Source organism: Garra rufa, chromosome 17, assembly GCF_049309525.1.
Source record: "Garra rufa chromosome 17, GarRuf1.0, whole genome shotgun sequence".
Lineage (NCBI taxonomy): Eukaryota > Metazoa > Chordata > Actinopteri > Cypriniformes > Cyprinidae > Garra > Garra rufa.
In genome coordinates, this window is record NC_133377.1 from 15,026,371 (window position 1) to 15,043,069 (window position 16,699).

Sequence of the window (16,699 nt, forward strand, 5' to 3'; positions counted from 1 at the left end):
AGGCAGCAGTCGTGATCACCTGTATGTGCGATGAAGCTCCATGACTTTGTCCTCCAGCTCCTTGGTCTGTCCCGGGATAAGATGGAGCTCCTTGGCATAGTCCGTGCCGTGAACCTCGGGGTCGTACTCTCCCAGCTCAGACTGCAGGGCGTAAGATCCCAGCAGGGCCAGGGTCACGAAAGAGCAGGGCAGACGACCGTTCTTGATGTCCTTCCGCAGCTGCAAACACAAGTAGTACCTGCAGAGCGCAGATAACTTCATTTACTTTCATTATGTGCAAAGTTATCAAGTCAGGACAAGATGTTGCAAACTGTAAAACACAAGAGTCCAGAACTGCTACCATGACAACAGCAGTAAAGTGACGTCAGCGCGCCGCTGCGATTATTCAGGGTGAAAGGGCTTTTGTAATTTACGAGTGTGATAATGAAACTGGCTAGAGAATTGCATGCTCACTTGGTAGGAAACAGCAGGAGGCTCTCCATTTTATTAATGATTTAATCTGGCAAGTATCGGAGATTAGTTTTAAAATTAGTGTGTGGGCAAGCAAGAGATGGGAAGAGAGAGACAAACTACTATCTCATATGGCGGGAACTGGATATCAGATATGAGAATTGTGCGGAATTTAACTATTCTGGTTCAAATTCCCAAAAAATTTAAAAATGAAAAACAGTTGAAGTCAAAAGTTTACATACGCCTTGCAGAATCTGCAAAATGGTAATTTTACTAAATAGAAGGGAACATACAAATATTTTTTTTATTTAGTGATGACCTTACATATAGTCCACCGGAGAAAAAAATAATGACCCTGTTCAAAAGTTTACATACGCTTGATTCTTAATACTGTGTTGTTACCTGAATGATCCACAGCTGTGTTTTTTTGTTGTTGTTGTTGTTTAGTGATAGTTGTTCATGAGTCCCTTGTTTGTCCTGAACAGTTAAACTGCCTGCTGTTTTTTCAGAAAAAAAATTCAGGTCCCACAGATTCTGTGGTTTTTCAGCATTTTTGTGTATTTGAACCCTTTCCAACAATGACTGTATGATTCTGAGATCCATCTTTTCACACTGAGGACAACTGAGGGACTCATTTGCAACTATTAAGGCATTAATAAATAAAGTAAAAACTTTTTGAATCAGGGTAAATTTGACTTATTTTGTCTTCTGGTAAACATGTGAGTATCTTCTGTAGCTTCTGAAAAGCAGTGCTAAATGACAAAAATATGATATCCCTCATCCCTCATTATGTCCCTCAGTTGTCCTCAGTGTGAAAACATGGATCTCAGAATCATACAGTCATTGTTGGAAAGGGTTCAAATACACAAAAATTATGAAAAACCAAAGAATATGTGGGACATGAAGGATTTTTCTGAAGAACAGCAGGCAGTTTAACCGTTCAGGACAAACAAGGGACTCATGAACAACTATCACTTCAGGTAACACCACAGTGTTAAGAATCAAGTGTATGTAAACTTTTGAACAGGGCCATTTTTATAAATCCAATTATTATTTTTTCTTGTGGACTTTTGTAAATGACTTTCATCTGAAATATCTTATTCAGCTTAGTACTAAATAATAATACATTTTGTACGATTCCTCTTATTTCGGTAAAATAATTAACATTTTGCAGATTCTGCAAGGTGTATGTAAACATTTGACTTCAACTGTATAAAAACTGAATTATCTTTTTTACTCTAAAAAGTACAAACCAGTATATTAAAAAAATTAAGAAGAACTGGAAAATAAAGTGCCTCACGGGTGTTTATAGGTTACGGGTAGATGTAGGGAGGACTTTATTGTCCCAATAAGGCAACACCTATTTAATAATTTTAATAAAAATGATTATTTACATTTAATATGTTATTGTTGCATACTATTTATAATGTACTACAATGCTGAGGTGCAAATATCTGCCATTAAGTATAAATAGTATAAATAGCATCTATGTACACTTATTGCAAAGAAAATCCTGCTATTTTTACATAGTCTAAATAGGATGTATCTGATATCTGCATTTAGTGTAAATCATGTATCACTAAGAAAATACTGCCAAAAAATTCACTTTTTGTACTTGAGTTTTCATAGGGCGCATTTGTTTTTGAACCATTCAATATGACTATAAAATAATTATTATTTAGAGATTCATTCAGTCCGGCTGTCAAATCACAAAGGCTGCGATTTAAATAAATAAATATATGCACTGCGTATTTAAGAGTGAACCGCAGCACTGTGTTCATTACAGCGCATAAGGCTCATAATATGGGGTTTCAGCAACTCAGGCTTGGTTTACAGTAAATAAACGCAGTGCCGCATTTCACTCTAAAACACACATACAGAATCACATATATTTATTTAGTTAAATTGCAGCTTTTGTAATTTGATAATCCCACTAAGCAATACCACAAAATCAATTTTATTTCTAATACGACTATAATCCTAGATATCAGGGACAGGAAACATTAAAGAGAGATAGGGAAAAAGATGGGTGATTGCAGAGGTTAATTTAAAAGTCAAATCATCTGACCAGTAACCATACGTAATCCTGGGCCACAGGATTTCTTTCTTTAGTCGAAATGAAATTATTATTTTTTTTTTTTTGAGGAAAACATTTTTACGATTTCTCTCCATATAATGGACTTCTATGGTGCCCCCGAGTTTGAACTTCTAAAATGCAGTTTAAATGCAGCTTCAAAGGGCTCTAAAGGATCCCAGCCGAGGAAGAAGGGTCTTATTTCGCGAAACGATCTATTATTTTTTATAATAAATTACAATTTATATACTTTTTAACCTCAAACTCTTGTCTTGTCTAACTCTGCATGAAATCTGTGTATTCTGATTCAATACAGTTAGGGTATGTCGAAAAACTCCCATCTCATTTTCTCCTCCAACCTCAAAATTGTCCTACATCGCTGCAGAAGTGTGTAGGACAATTTTTAAGTTGGAGGAGAAAATGAGATGGGAGTTTTTTGACCTACCCTAACTGTATTGACTCGGATTACAGAGTTAGACAAGACGCATGTTTGAGGTAACGTATATAAACTGTATTTTTTTAGAAAATAACCAATCGTTTCGCTGGATAAGACCCTTCTTCCTCAGCTGGGATCATTTCAAGCCCTTTGAAGCTGCATTTAAACTGCATTTTGGAAGTTGAAACTCGGGGGCACCATAAAAGTGCACTATATTGACAAAAATCTTGAAATGTTTTCCTCAAAAAAACTATTTTTTTATGGCTGAAGAAGGAAAGACTAGAACTAGAAGTGAAGTACTCCTTTAAGGAGCACAGGTATATTTGTAGCAATAGCCTAAAATATATTGTATTGGTTTAAAATGATAGATTTTTCTTTTATGCCAAAAATCATTAGGATATTACGTAAAGATCATGTTCCATGAAAATATTTTATACATTCCCTACCATAAATATATTAAAATCTCATTTTTGATTAGTAATATGCACTGCTAAGAACTTCATTTGGACAACTTTAAAGGCGATTTTCTCAATATTTAGATTTTTTTGCACCCTCAGATTCCAGATATTCAAATTGTCAAAAATGTCATATCATAACAAACCACACATCAATGGAAAGCTTAATTATTCAGCATTAATTTAAAAAAAATGACCCTTATGACTGGTTTTGTGGTCACATATTAGGTCTAAATTAAAGAAAGTGCTGTTCACCTGGTGATGTCTTCTGATAGTTGGGCTGGATCAGGTGGGTAGAACTTCACATTGAATGTGAAATCGTAGTCGGTGCCTAAATAAATGCAAACATGATTTTAAACAGGAACAACAGACTAGACACTGACTTTCTGGTAGTTATTTCATGTCAAAAAGATGAACGGCATGATATGACTCACCTTGTACTTGCCGTCTGATCTCCTTGGTGAAGTCCAGCCATGTCTGAAAGACAAAGACATCCTTTAACTAAAGGCCTGTTTACACCAACAAATATATCATCGCTACTATGGCTATTCTAGTTTCCCACACCAATGCATTCAAGTCATCTGTTGCTTTAAAAGCTCAAGTGAGGTGGATTTTGATTGGCTGTCAATGTTTTTATTATTTATCAGCAGTAAGACATTTGAAGATATCGTTCTTAGAAAATTACAGTAGAATGATTCTTAAAACTTCACAGTTGTCATAAAACTGGGTTTTACTGCTCTCAGAACTTCTAAAATAAGTGTAGAAAGCAAATTAATTAAAAGACATTAAACAATACAGACGTCATTTACAAGAAAAAGCATGCACATGTCTTTTAGTTTCCACTGGAAATCTTCTCCAAAAGGTAAACTAACCTAAACATGGTGTGTCAAGAAAAAAACTAGCTGCCTACAGTTAATATTAAAAGAGTGAGATTGAGCACTAACAGATTGAGGCACCTTTATGGTTGACGTCTCCCATATGGCCAGTCCATAATAGTCCTTCTCTAATAGGTTCAGGTGGTCACACACTTTTGCAAACAGCTCTTGGCCTTTGGCATGTTTCTGAAAACACAGAAATGTAGTTAAAACACAGAACTGAGCAGCTTATTTAGCAAATTATGTTATGTACAGATAAGAGTAGCGTACTAACATAATATTTTACTATTCCTTCAGTATATAGTATAGAAACCCTGCCACACAAGAACAAATATATAAATAAATAAAGCTTTGCTAAATCAGAATTATTATATAATTCATAAGTCATTATGAGATAATACAACAATGTCAATATGACAAATTTTTTATCTATTATTATAAATTATTATCTATTAATAGTCAAGACATTTTTATCTCATAATTTCAACTTTTTATCTCATAATCATGACTCTGGATAAATGTGAAAAGGTGTGATACTAAGTCATAATTGAGACATAAGTTAAAATTATGAAATACTAAGTAATAATTACGAGATAAAGTCAAAATGATTACATAAATTGAAATTATCAAACAAGTCATAATTATGTTAGAAATGTAAATTTATAAAATAAAATAAAAAATAGTTATCACAGAAAGTCACAATTATAAGATAATACGACAATGTCATTATGACAAAATTCTGATTTTTTTTATCTCATAATGTCAGCTATTTATCTTATGACTCAAGATTATGAAATAAGTGAAAAACTATGTGATACTAAGTAATAATTATGAGAAAGTGTTATTATTATTACATAAACTGAAATTATTAATTAATATTATATATAATAATCATGACAGGATAAAACGTTAAAATTATGACAAAAGTTATAATTAGGATAAAAAAATGACAGAACGTCAAAATTACGAGATAATACAATAATGTCATTATGACAAAATTTAGATGTTTTTATCTCATAATTTCAACTTTTTTAAGTGAAAAATGTATAATAAATTATTAAATAAGTTGGAATTATCAATTAAGTCATAAGCATGATAGTAAATCATAATTATGAGATCATATCAAAATGACAAAGTAAAAATTATAACAAACAATTTAAATTGAAATTAAAAAGTCATAATTTTGGCAGTAAATCGAAATTATAAGATACAAAGTCAAAGTCAAAATAATGAGATAGAGATACAACAATATCAATGACAAAAATCTATTTTTTTAACTCATGACTTAAATTGACATCACCAATAAAGTTGTAATCATGACAGTAAATCAGAATTATGAGACAGAACATTCAAATTATGACAAAAGTTAAAATTGTTAGAAAATGAAATTATAAGATAAAATATAATAGTTATGACAGAAAGTCAAAATTATGAGATAAATTTGGACATTTTTATCTCATAATTTCAACTATTTATCTCATAATCATGACTCATTTTGATTCAGTCTCAACTATGAGAAACTAAGTCGTAATTGTCAAAATGTGACATACTAAATTATGAAATAAGTCAAATTTCATACATTGAAATTCAGCAGTCAAGTCATAATCATGACAGTAAGGCAAAGCTATGAGGAAAGAAACAGTAGTAATTCAAAAAGTAACTTCTAAAACAACATAAAAAAATAATAATTACTGTATGTCAGTAATTCAAAATTAAAAGATACAAAAACAGATATGATAAAAAGTCAAAATTATGAGATATAATGCGTCCATACAACAATTTCAAAATTACAAAATTGTTGACTTTATCTAATAGGGCTGGGTATTGTGACCAATTCGGCGATTCGATTCGATTCTTATTTTTATGGTTTCGATTCGATTTCGATTAGCTATCAATATTTCATTTAAAATGTTAGTTTTGCAGACATGGGATCCATATTTTGATATAAATGCTGGTAACTGAAACTCTCCTACTTAAGTTTATTACTGAAATACACATCTACGTTAATAATAGGGTGCACACAGTTGTTTATTATAAACAACTTTTATTTTAAACGAACACTGTAACAAGAAGTCATAAATATGTGCATCCATTGTACACCATGTAAACAAACTGCAAAATGCACATTACTGTAAAAAAAAATAAAAAGACTAAATGTGCAACAGTGAAATCTATTAAGATCTTCAAACATGTTTAAGAAATAAAACATTTTTCTAAGTTCAAAACGTTCAAAACAGGCCCATCATAAAGCCCTTGTCTGCGTATACAAAACATTCTAACTGTCCATAAAACTAACAGTTCTTAACTACAGCCTTATCATTTTTGATCACCAGATTTTCTGCAAAAAAAAATCAGCTGATGGTGACACCTTCAGGACGAGAGGTGAATATCCATATCCTCTTACGTGAAGCACGCGCATTAAGAATCGATATCGTTGCGTTAAACTGAAGATCGATTAAAATCGGAGAATCGATATTTTTTACCCAGCCCTATTATCTAATAATTTCTTATAATCATTGATTACAACATAAAATGTGCAAATATGTCAACTAATTCTTAAGTGGCAGAAATGGGCTTCGATAATATTGAATGTATACTGTGCTTTGTAAACATATTATCTGTATGCATGTACTACACATTGTGCTGTGCTCAGTATCCCACAATGCAATATGTAAGACTTCACTTTCCAGTGAGAATAAACCAAGTGATTAGCAACAAGTGATGAATTTCCATTATGGGACTGCATGGTTAAGACATTTTAACAAGATGATAACTAGATCACATGCAAACTGAGGAGGTCACATGACCACAAAGTAGCACACTGCTGTCTGAAATGTGAAGTTATGCAGAGGGTTTCTCCTACTATTTTTGATACAGTTTATGTTCTATATAAAGAGTTGGCTCTTATTCTATTCTGAACATTGAGAAATCAGATTATTAGCTTAGCTGGTTACATGCTAACGTCAGAAATAGCTGTGAAGGTAAAGCGAGACTTGCGGGTCAAGTTGCTGCTTAGGGTGCCGTCTCTGTAGAAGGTAGACATCGAGTCAGACAAGAGCCACAGTACGACAGCAACAAAAGCAGGCCTAAGTGTCACATCAGCAGAAATAGTCTCTCGGTAGTCTGAGAGTTAATTAGCAAAGGAAGTAAAAGCCCTTGAGCAACGCTTGAGTTTCAGAGGCGCTCTCGCGGGACTAGACAGCGATACGCCGAACTTGATAAGCAACAAAAGCGGCGGTTGTGTGCTGTGTGTGTGTGTATGTCGCTTACTTCCAGCTCACACTCGAAGAGAGTATCATCCAGGAGCTTGACTTTGCAGTGCATGATCCTGGGGCGGCGAGATGCTTTCTGCTTCTTCCCCTCCTCCTCCTCTTCCTCCTCCTCCACCGCGTTCTCCTCCTGTCTCTCTTCCTCTTTTTCTCCTTCCTCCTTCACTTCTGTTTCTGCCGCACCTGCGTCTTCCGGCTTGGCCTCTTCCTCTACTTTCTCTTTTTCCTTCTCGTGCTCCTTGTCTTTCTCTCCCTCCTCTCCTTTGGCCTTGTCCTCGTTTTTCTTCTCCTTCTTCTCTTTTTTCTCCTTCTTCTCTTTCTTCTCTGCTTTCTCTTTTTTCTCTGGCTTCTCCTTCTTCTCTGGTTTCTCCTTATCTGCTTTCTCTTTCTTTTCCTTCTTCTCCTTCTTTTCCTTCTTCTCCTTCTTCTCCCCCTTCTCCTTTTCTGCCTTGCCGGACTCCAGCTCGACGTCTTCCTTCTGATCTGCTACGATTTGCTGGAGGAAAACAAATTTAAACATGATCAAAATCAAAACTTTAGATTATTGCACAATTACTTTGGTAGAAAAAGACAAATTTGTGCCTTTACTAGAATCAAGGTTTCTTACAGAACCAGTCAATGTCGTCATGAATCCAAAATTTTGACTTGATGCGATACCAGACTAAAATATCTTTAATGGTTACATTAAAAAATATTAATCAAAAAACAAGTCTAATTAATTTAAATCATGAAACGTACACGATTTAACTGCAATTTCTTAAAGGTTTAACAAAAATGACATTTTAAGGCCCCATAAAATGTGTTTTATTATTTTTCTATTGTTTTGTTTTAGTTTTATTTTGATCAAATTCTGTTTTCAATTAATTTTCTGCATTCAGATTTAATAGTTTAATTCAATTTTAATAATCAAAAGCATATCTAATTAATTTATAAAGATTAATTAAAATTTATTATTTATTTTATTTTAATTTTTTTTCTGTACAATTTTCTTGTAAATAAATTCAGGTAAAAAAAAAAAAATTCTATCAAACATTCCTTAAATGTTGTTTTAATTATATTAAGTAATATTTCTTTCAAGTTAAACTAAACTTTGATTTTGACAGGTTGCGGACAAATCTTATTTCATGATATAGTAATTTTATTTCACAATTACAATTTATATCATGATATAGTCAATTTTCGTTATTTTATTCTTGTTATTAATAATAAGAAAATACATGCAAGTAACAAACTAAAGGACAAAGTATAAAAATAAAACAAAGACACAGATGAAATAAATAGGGCTCTATGAATTTTTTTCTATTCCCAAATTCTGTTGTATTTTTTCCAATTTAATTTCCCATTTTTAATATTTCTAGACTTTATTTTAATGGTTATATTAAAAAATGTTAATCAAAAGCATGTCTAATTAATTAAATTATTTTTTCTTTTTCTTTCAGAAATAGGCCTACTGTCTTGTGTAGGCCTATTTACAATTTTCTTGTAAATAAATTCAGGTAAATATTTTTTCTGATAAACATTCCTTAAATGTTGTTTTAATAATACTTTTATTACAGTTTTTTTACAATCGTTTTTGCACTAATAACAGAACCGTAATGTCATTTTTCAAAACTCTAGACACATAATTCACAACCAATGATCAAAATGCACATTTTTCAAACCACTTAACACATTTTTCAAATGCTTGGATACAATACATATAAGCCAAAGATCATTTGTTCATTGAACTTAAATCACCTGTTCAAAATGACACAACTTAACATCAAAGTATTACTATTTCAAAATGCAACTCACACATTACATCTGAGATGAGTGTGCATTAATTTTGTTACAAAGATTGAACTATCAGTTGATACATCTGCTTAAAATGATAAGTAACTGTTGCATTACCCTTGAAGCATAGCTTTTATGGAAAATAGTGCATGTTTCAGGATAGATCATTTGACACCAGTTACCACAGAATATGACCCAGATGGACCACACTACACTCTCAGAAAAAACGGTACAAAACTATACCTTTTAGGGTACAAGTAACCTTTAAAGGTACCTTTATATGTTTTGTTGCCCAGGAACACATTTTCATATTCAACATTACTGAATGCGAGAAGTCATTTTTATGTTATTGCTTTTGTGGTTTTAATGAGTTAATCGCTACCCTGGTTTAAAAAAAAAAAAAGAATGTATAAAGAACGTTGGTACACAAATTAGCCCTGCTGAAAAAAACCCATCCAAAACCAGACTAGGCTGTTTGGCTGTTTTTAGCTGGTCATAGCTGGTCAGCAGGCTGGTTTTAGAGGGGTATTGGCCACTTTTCTGTCTGGTCAGGCTGGGAAACCACCAGCTAAAACCAGCTAAGACCAGCCAACCAGCCTAGGTTGGTTTTAGCAGTTTGTAAACTGTAAATTGTATTCTGTACCCTGCTGAAAAAAAAAACTGCTAAAACTTTGAATTAAATTTTTTCTTTAGAAAACCTATGCTGAGATTTATTTTATCAGTAAATTCCACATTACAGTATTTCAATGATACCACTGTGTCTGTACTGTTCTCAGTCTACAGTAAAAAAAAAAAAAATGAAACCTGAATCACATATTTTGTACAACTATATTTAATGACTGTACTAGCAAAAACACATTGAAACTATGGGTAACTTGTGTATGGGTGATCTAAAGTAATGTTCCTATAATATTTCATAATAAATTCGTTTTTTGAAACAATGCTTCTGCTAATGCAAGGCTTCTTTAAAGATATGAACGCAATATGCAAAGTTTTGAACACTGGACAGCCTGTGTTACAAATAATGACTGTTTTGAGTTTTGTATCTAGAGTTTTGAAAAATGACTTTAAGGTTCAGTTTTTAGTGCAAAAAACTGTAGTAGCAGTAGTTTTATCATTATATTAAGTAATATTTCTGTCAAGTTAAACTGAACTTTTATTTTGACAGGTTGCGGACAATATTATGATAATACAATTATAATGTAGTAATTTTATTTCACAATTACAATTTATATAATGATAATTTTTGTTATTTTATTCTTGATATTAATAATAAGAAAATAAATACAAGTAACAAACTAAAGGACAAATACAATAAAACAAAGACAGATGAAATAAATAGGGCGCTATTCGCAAATTTCGTTTTATTTTTTCCTAATTCATTTAAATTTTTCTGGATTCCGTTTTTCCCATTTTTAATTTTTCTAGACTCTATTTTAATGGTTATATAAAAAAATATTAATCAAAAGCATGTCTAATTAATTGAAATCATGAAACATAGACGATTTAACAGCAATTTCTTAAAAGTTTAACAAAAGTTACATTTTAAGGCCCAACAAATGTTTTATTATTTTTCTTTTATTTAGTTTTAGTTCAAATTCTGTGAACCTGTTTTGTATTAATTTTCTGCATTCAATTTTAATAGTTTCATTACATTTTAATAATCAAAAGCATGTCTACTTATGCATGTTTGATCAGTTTAGCTTTCTCAAATCAAAAATAAAAGGCAAGTCATGCTGATTTTATGTCGTTTTATTTTGTTTTATATAGACATAAAACACTTTCTTAAAATAGCTAAAGAAAACAAACATGCGCTTTCTGCCGTCTCTGTCTTGAGGAGGAGAGCTTCACAAAAATGATCCGAAACTCAGCGAATACTTGCCTCACAGACATGATAAATATATCTACAGAATGCTTTAAATTACTACTTTAAAACAAAAGAATTCATGTAATAAAATCACGTTATATTGCGTAAAGTTAATTTGACAATTCCACCTACTACGCCCAAAAAATAAAAAAGTTTGTGGCATTCAACCTGTCTTCACATTTAACATGAAAAACGGCAATAAAAGTAGGCTTCAACTCAGTTAACTGGCTGATTTATGAGAAAAATAAAACAATGTTGGCAAAGTTATAGCCTTGTTGGCTTTTCTAAGGTAGGCTAAATGTTATGTTACTATTATTATTACTCACAACAAGTTTTATTGACGATTTCATGAGATATCGTTTTTATTATTTTTTTTAACATGCTTTTAAATATTTTTCATGTTTATGTTGTGCTGCAAATACTAAAGAGGAAAAGATAGTTGATTCACATGCCGCTTGTTCTGAGGTCAATATAGTTATCTCACTATAAATTGAGAATGTTAAATATTATTTCCAAGCATTTATACATAAATAAAACAGCTTGTGAATATAATTACGTAACGTTATGTACTAATTTTTTTGTATAAGGGCCCGGGGCTGACTTGCTACGCCACTGACTGGATCTCGCGATTCTGTCCATGTTTTCCGCTTCGCTTTAATCATAGGACCCTAAATAAACAGTGTTAATATGGCTCTTACCAAAATGCTTTCTTAAAGTATCAGTACAGTGCATTTAAAGCAGTGTATCACAATACCTTTTTAACAGCGGTATATCATGCAACAGTATCAATCATTTTGTATGTGTAAACACAAACAAAAAGCCTTTTTTTTCAGTCTCTGATGATACTAACACTGACCAGGCTTGTGCACAATTCAGAATTTCAGAATTGGCCACCATTCAATTCATAAGTTGGAATTTGAATTGAATTGACTCCGCCCCACAGGAAGTTGAATTTGAATTGGAGTTGGAATGACAGGAAGTGGAATTAAATTCATGGCAATTCAAAGACATTCCACACAGTCATACAACAGAAAGAATGTGTTGAATCTCACATACAATTACATTAATTTTGTAATTTAATAGCATAATTTCATTACACATAACTAGTCACTCCTCAACCCTGCATACATTTTGTTCCAACATATAGATAATGATCAAATTCTTGAAATAAATTACTCCCTCAATGTTTGATTAGTTTTCTTCAAAATGTTATTTTCATTTCAAAGTAATCAAATAACACAAAGTCGTTGTAAATGCAGTTGTCATTTATTCCAATGCAAAACTCATTGAGCAACACTGTTGCATCTAATTCTCAATTGTGTAGAAAAGAAGCTTTCAAACAAATGTCCACCTCAAATTGTTTGGCAACCATTAAATACTTGGTTAAAGCAAAGCTTCTGGGATATGGAGTCACGTTCCATTGTGTTCCACAAAATTACAATTCCAATAAATCAAACTTAATTATGTGTTCTGTGACTAGAGCTTTTAACATTCATTGCTGGGGGGAAACATTTCCTGTTAATGTAACCTGTACTAGTAGTTCAAACTAATATCATTTATAGAATATGTAATGAAATCTGACATATATTGTAAAGCTTTATTGTTAAACACTTCACTTATGTATATGAATTTCTTTGAATTTGTATTGAATTGCAATTCTGCTTCCTTTAATTCAAATTCGAATTGTAATTCTAGATCCTGTTTTTGACATCAATTCAAATTCAAGAATTGAATTGGAATTTAGGAGTCATTCTCAATTCAATTCTGAATTGTGCACAAGCCTGTCAGTGACTATGAAAAATTTAGCAAATTTACAACTATGAAGTAAAACAAAACTCCTAATCAACCCCTAATTCACAGAAATTCATACAGGTTTGGAACGACATGAGGGAGTTTTCATTTTTGAATGATCTATCCCTTTAAAACGCTTCATATTCAACAGAAAAGAGAGCAGAATAAATAATACTAGCATTGGAAAAAAAGTTGACAGCAGCCAGTCAGCAATGCCTAAAATACCAGCCGTTCAGTATGAACAGCCTCTCAGAAAGCTTTTAGCGTTTAGTGCGCTGCTGGAGCAGATGAGAGCTGTGCAGAGAAGGTTTTAACACGCAACCTTTGACCGTAACTCAAATGTGTGAATGTGAGATGTGTGAAGCTCCACAGTTCAGTTCAGTCAGCCTTTGCACAGACATCCCTTTCTACATGCAAACAGTGTGAACATCCAGTGGTCACCCTGAGGTCAAAACTGTCGGTAAGCCCACACACACCTGTAGGCTGAGGGTTACTCGGACTTTCAAAAGTCTTGGAGACGCTTTACTGCTTTGCTTTAGAAGACAGAATTTAGTCATGTGGAACCCTTTTATTTCAGCCGAAACAGTTTTGGAGGGTTTAAATCATTGACTGAAATGGTGACGTCTAAGTAGCACCTCTTTATTGGCACATTTTGACTGTGTTCCCTTACGAAAAAGAAGTTCATTCAAGTGTGCTATTAGTATACTTCTTTCGAACTTTAAAATAGGAAAGTATACCTTCAGTCTACTTTTTATGTACTGCTCACAAATTGAGTTTTATATACTTCTCAGGAATATACTTAAAATGACATTTAAGTATACTTGACTTAAACTTAGAAAAAGTCAAAATATATTTGAGCTATACTTGTGCTCTGAGAATCCGTGTTTTCATTGCTATACGCTAGGGTTTTCTGTACAGAATTCCCAAAACACAAGTAAAGAAGAAACCGAAACAAACGATGCTTCCACATGTAATCTAACACAATCATCAGACATAAAACAGCATCAAAACCAAAAATATGTAAAACTGTGTAATGATATATAACGAATATAATAAGAAAACCTACGAGTATACTTGCAGTATAAAACTACTAGACTGAGACTATACTTCAAAGTGTACTAAAAATGCATAAAAAATATTTAATCAGTATACCTGTAAGTTCACTTTTAGTATACTTGCAGTACAGACATAAATGTAAACTAGTTGTGTACTCAAAGTTTACTACTGTTATATTTAAAGTATACTTAAAATTATACTTTTATATACTAGAAATTGGGTCAATTTAGTCCCAAGGAGTATTGAAATAGTACACTTCAAAGTATACTACTAGTACACTGATATTTGTGACCCTGGAGCACAAAACCAGTCTTAAGTCGCTGTGGTATGTTTGTAGCAATAGCCAAAAATACATTGTATGGGTCAAAACTATTGATTTTTCTTTTATGCCAAAAATCATTAGGAAATTAAGTAAAGATCATGTTCCATGAAGATTTTTTGTAAAATTCCTACTATAAATATATCAATATGTAATTTTTGATTAGTAATATGCATTGTTAAGAACTTAATTCGGAGAACTTTAAAGGTGATTTTCTCAGTATTTTGATTTTTTTGCACCCTCAGATTCCAGATTTTCAAATAGTTGTATCTCGGCCAAATATTGTCCTATCCTAACAAACCATACATCAATAGAAAGCTTATTTATTAAGCTTTCATATGATGTATACATCTCAGTTTTGTAAAATTTAACCTTATGACTGGTTTTGTGGTCCGGGGTCACATTTGTATACTTACTACATAAAGTATACTTAAAAATATACTTGAACTTTACTTAAGTATACTTAATAAAATAAAATTGGAGTATACTTATTTTTGGTAAGGGTTAGTGTGGATTTCATGCAAACAAAATGGATAAACTACAACAGGCTAATGTGTCAGCTGTGTGGATGCTAGGGCTGGTTAACAATATCAATTTCTCCATTTGAATAGATTTTCATTTTAATGAGCAGAGATCTTTTAGTCTATGCTATATTCAGAATAAACCATCACTAAACATTATTTGATATGAATAGGTAAGGCATGTTGAAAAAAACAGTACAACTTACTGAAATGACTCATGTAATTGCTCAGTCAGTGTTTTAAGTGTGAAAAAAAGTCAGTAAAACAGCTTGAAAACAACACATAAAGTGTACCTCAGGAAAGCATTTAAAGGTGCCATAGAATGCATTGAAACAATATTTTAAATTGCTCTCTGATATCTACATAGAAGGTATATGGCATAGGAAAGGGCAAAACATCTGCAGAAATGGTTTTACAGGTCCACTTACAACCTAGGATTTGTCCCTAGAATGAAATGCTCTGTTATTGCCTTATTTGGAAGGTTCCTGCATAATAATGAGGAGCTCTGCTCTGATTGGCTGTCTCACAGAGCGGCTCACTCACACAGCTGTAAGGAAACACATGGAGGAAATAAATATTTAATTACGGCCGCTTCATTTATTTAACTCTAGCCGCTGTTAATATGCGGTTTGTTGAATCTGCCGCTTTGAATCCGCAACATTTTTTTCTCTCACTACTGTGATGTACTGTATGTGCTCTGTGTAACGTTATACTGCAGCGAAGTAGTATAACATAAGAAGGAATTACCACACAAGTTTTGATGCTTTAGTGATGCTCAGGATCTGTAAATCATTGGCCATCATCAGTGCACTCATCTCTCCATTTATGTGGTAAGTAAAATCTTATGTACAGGCTACCGCTAGCATTAAGCTAACCGTGTCCCTTCAGTGGCTCGCATTATTTTACTGATGTGCTGACGTTACCGATGATTGGGCGATGCAAATGTTGGGGGCGTAACTATTTACGATCCCGGGGATGTTGCGTAATAGTCTGTGTTATGTTGGAATTGACCTATTTTTCGGGGGTCTTTTGCAAGCACCAGATTTATATAAGAAGGAGGAAACGATGGTGTTTGAGACTCATGGGATGTCATGTCCATGTACAGAACTGTTATTATTCAACTATGCCAAGCTAAACACAGTTTTCCATTCTATGGCACCTTTAATGTCCACAGAATTGCTAGTCAGCGTGAAAAAAAATAGAGAGATAATCGAGAGAGAAGCGTTTGCTAAATATATGCACTATAGACCAATTCATTGGGGGATGTCATTGACTCATGAACATTTCCTGCTTGCTGTCAAACTGTTTCAAAACAGTAACAGGAGGTGATTTAGTCATAACTAATGTTAACACAGCTGTCATAAAATGATTGTATCAAAATATGGACCTTTTTGGATGCTCAGAAGTTATGGAAATTAAAAATGTAAAACTGGAAATGCTGTATGACTGTTGCATTAGATTGTTATTCTCTTCGCATCCCTCAAAATGGTTCTATATTACAACAAGTTTTACATGACAGCCAGCCAACATTTAAATGCTTATATCTTAACAACGAATAAGAGTAGAAACATAAGCATATCATTGAAAAGCTTTTATGAAAACCACCTTATGTGCAATTTAAATGTTGACATGTAACTTAAATTGGAGGGTTAAATAAATGTGACCCTGGACCACAAAACCAATCTTAAGTAGAACGGGTATATTTGTAGCAATAGCCAAAAATACATTGTATGGGTCAAAATTATCGATTTTTCTTTTATGCCAAAAATCATCAGGATATTAAGTAAAAATCATGTTCCATAATATTTTGTAA

At 32.6% G+C, this 16,699-nt stretch overlaps 1 protein-coding gene across 6 annotated transcripts in view; it reads right to left on the reverse strand.

Moving 5' to 3' along the window:
* Positions 1–16,699, reverse strand: part of epb41a (erythrocyte membrane protein band 4.1a) — a 104,940-nt gene that overhangs the window by 56,201 nt on the left and 32,040 nt on the right. For all 6 annotated transcript variants that reach the window (XM_073822070.1, XM_073822069.1, XM_073822068.1 and 3 more), the window contains exons 3-7: positions 7,561–8,055; positions 4,372–4,476; positions 3,850–3,892; positions 3,671–3,746; positions 20–238 (exon numbers count right to left, since the gene is read on the reverse strand). In XM_073822070.1, the coding sequence (XP_073678171.1) occupies positions 20–238; positions 3,671–3,746; positions 3,850–3,892; positions 4,372–4,476; positions 7,561–8,055 (938 nt within the window). The remainder of the gene's footprint in view (positions 1–19; positions 239–3,670; positions 3,747–3,849; positions 3,893–4,371; positions 4,477–7,560; positions 8,056–16,699) is intronic.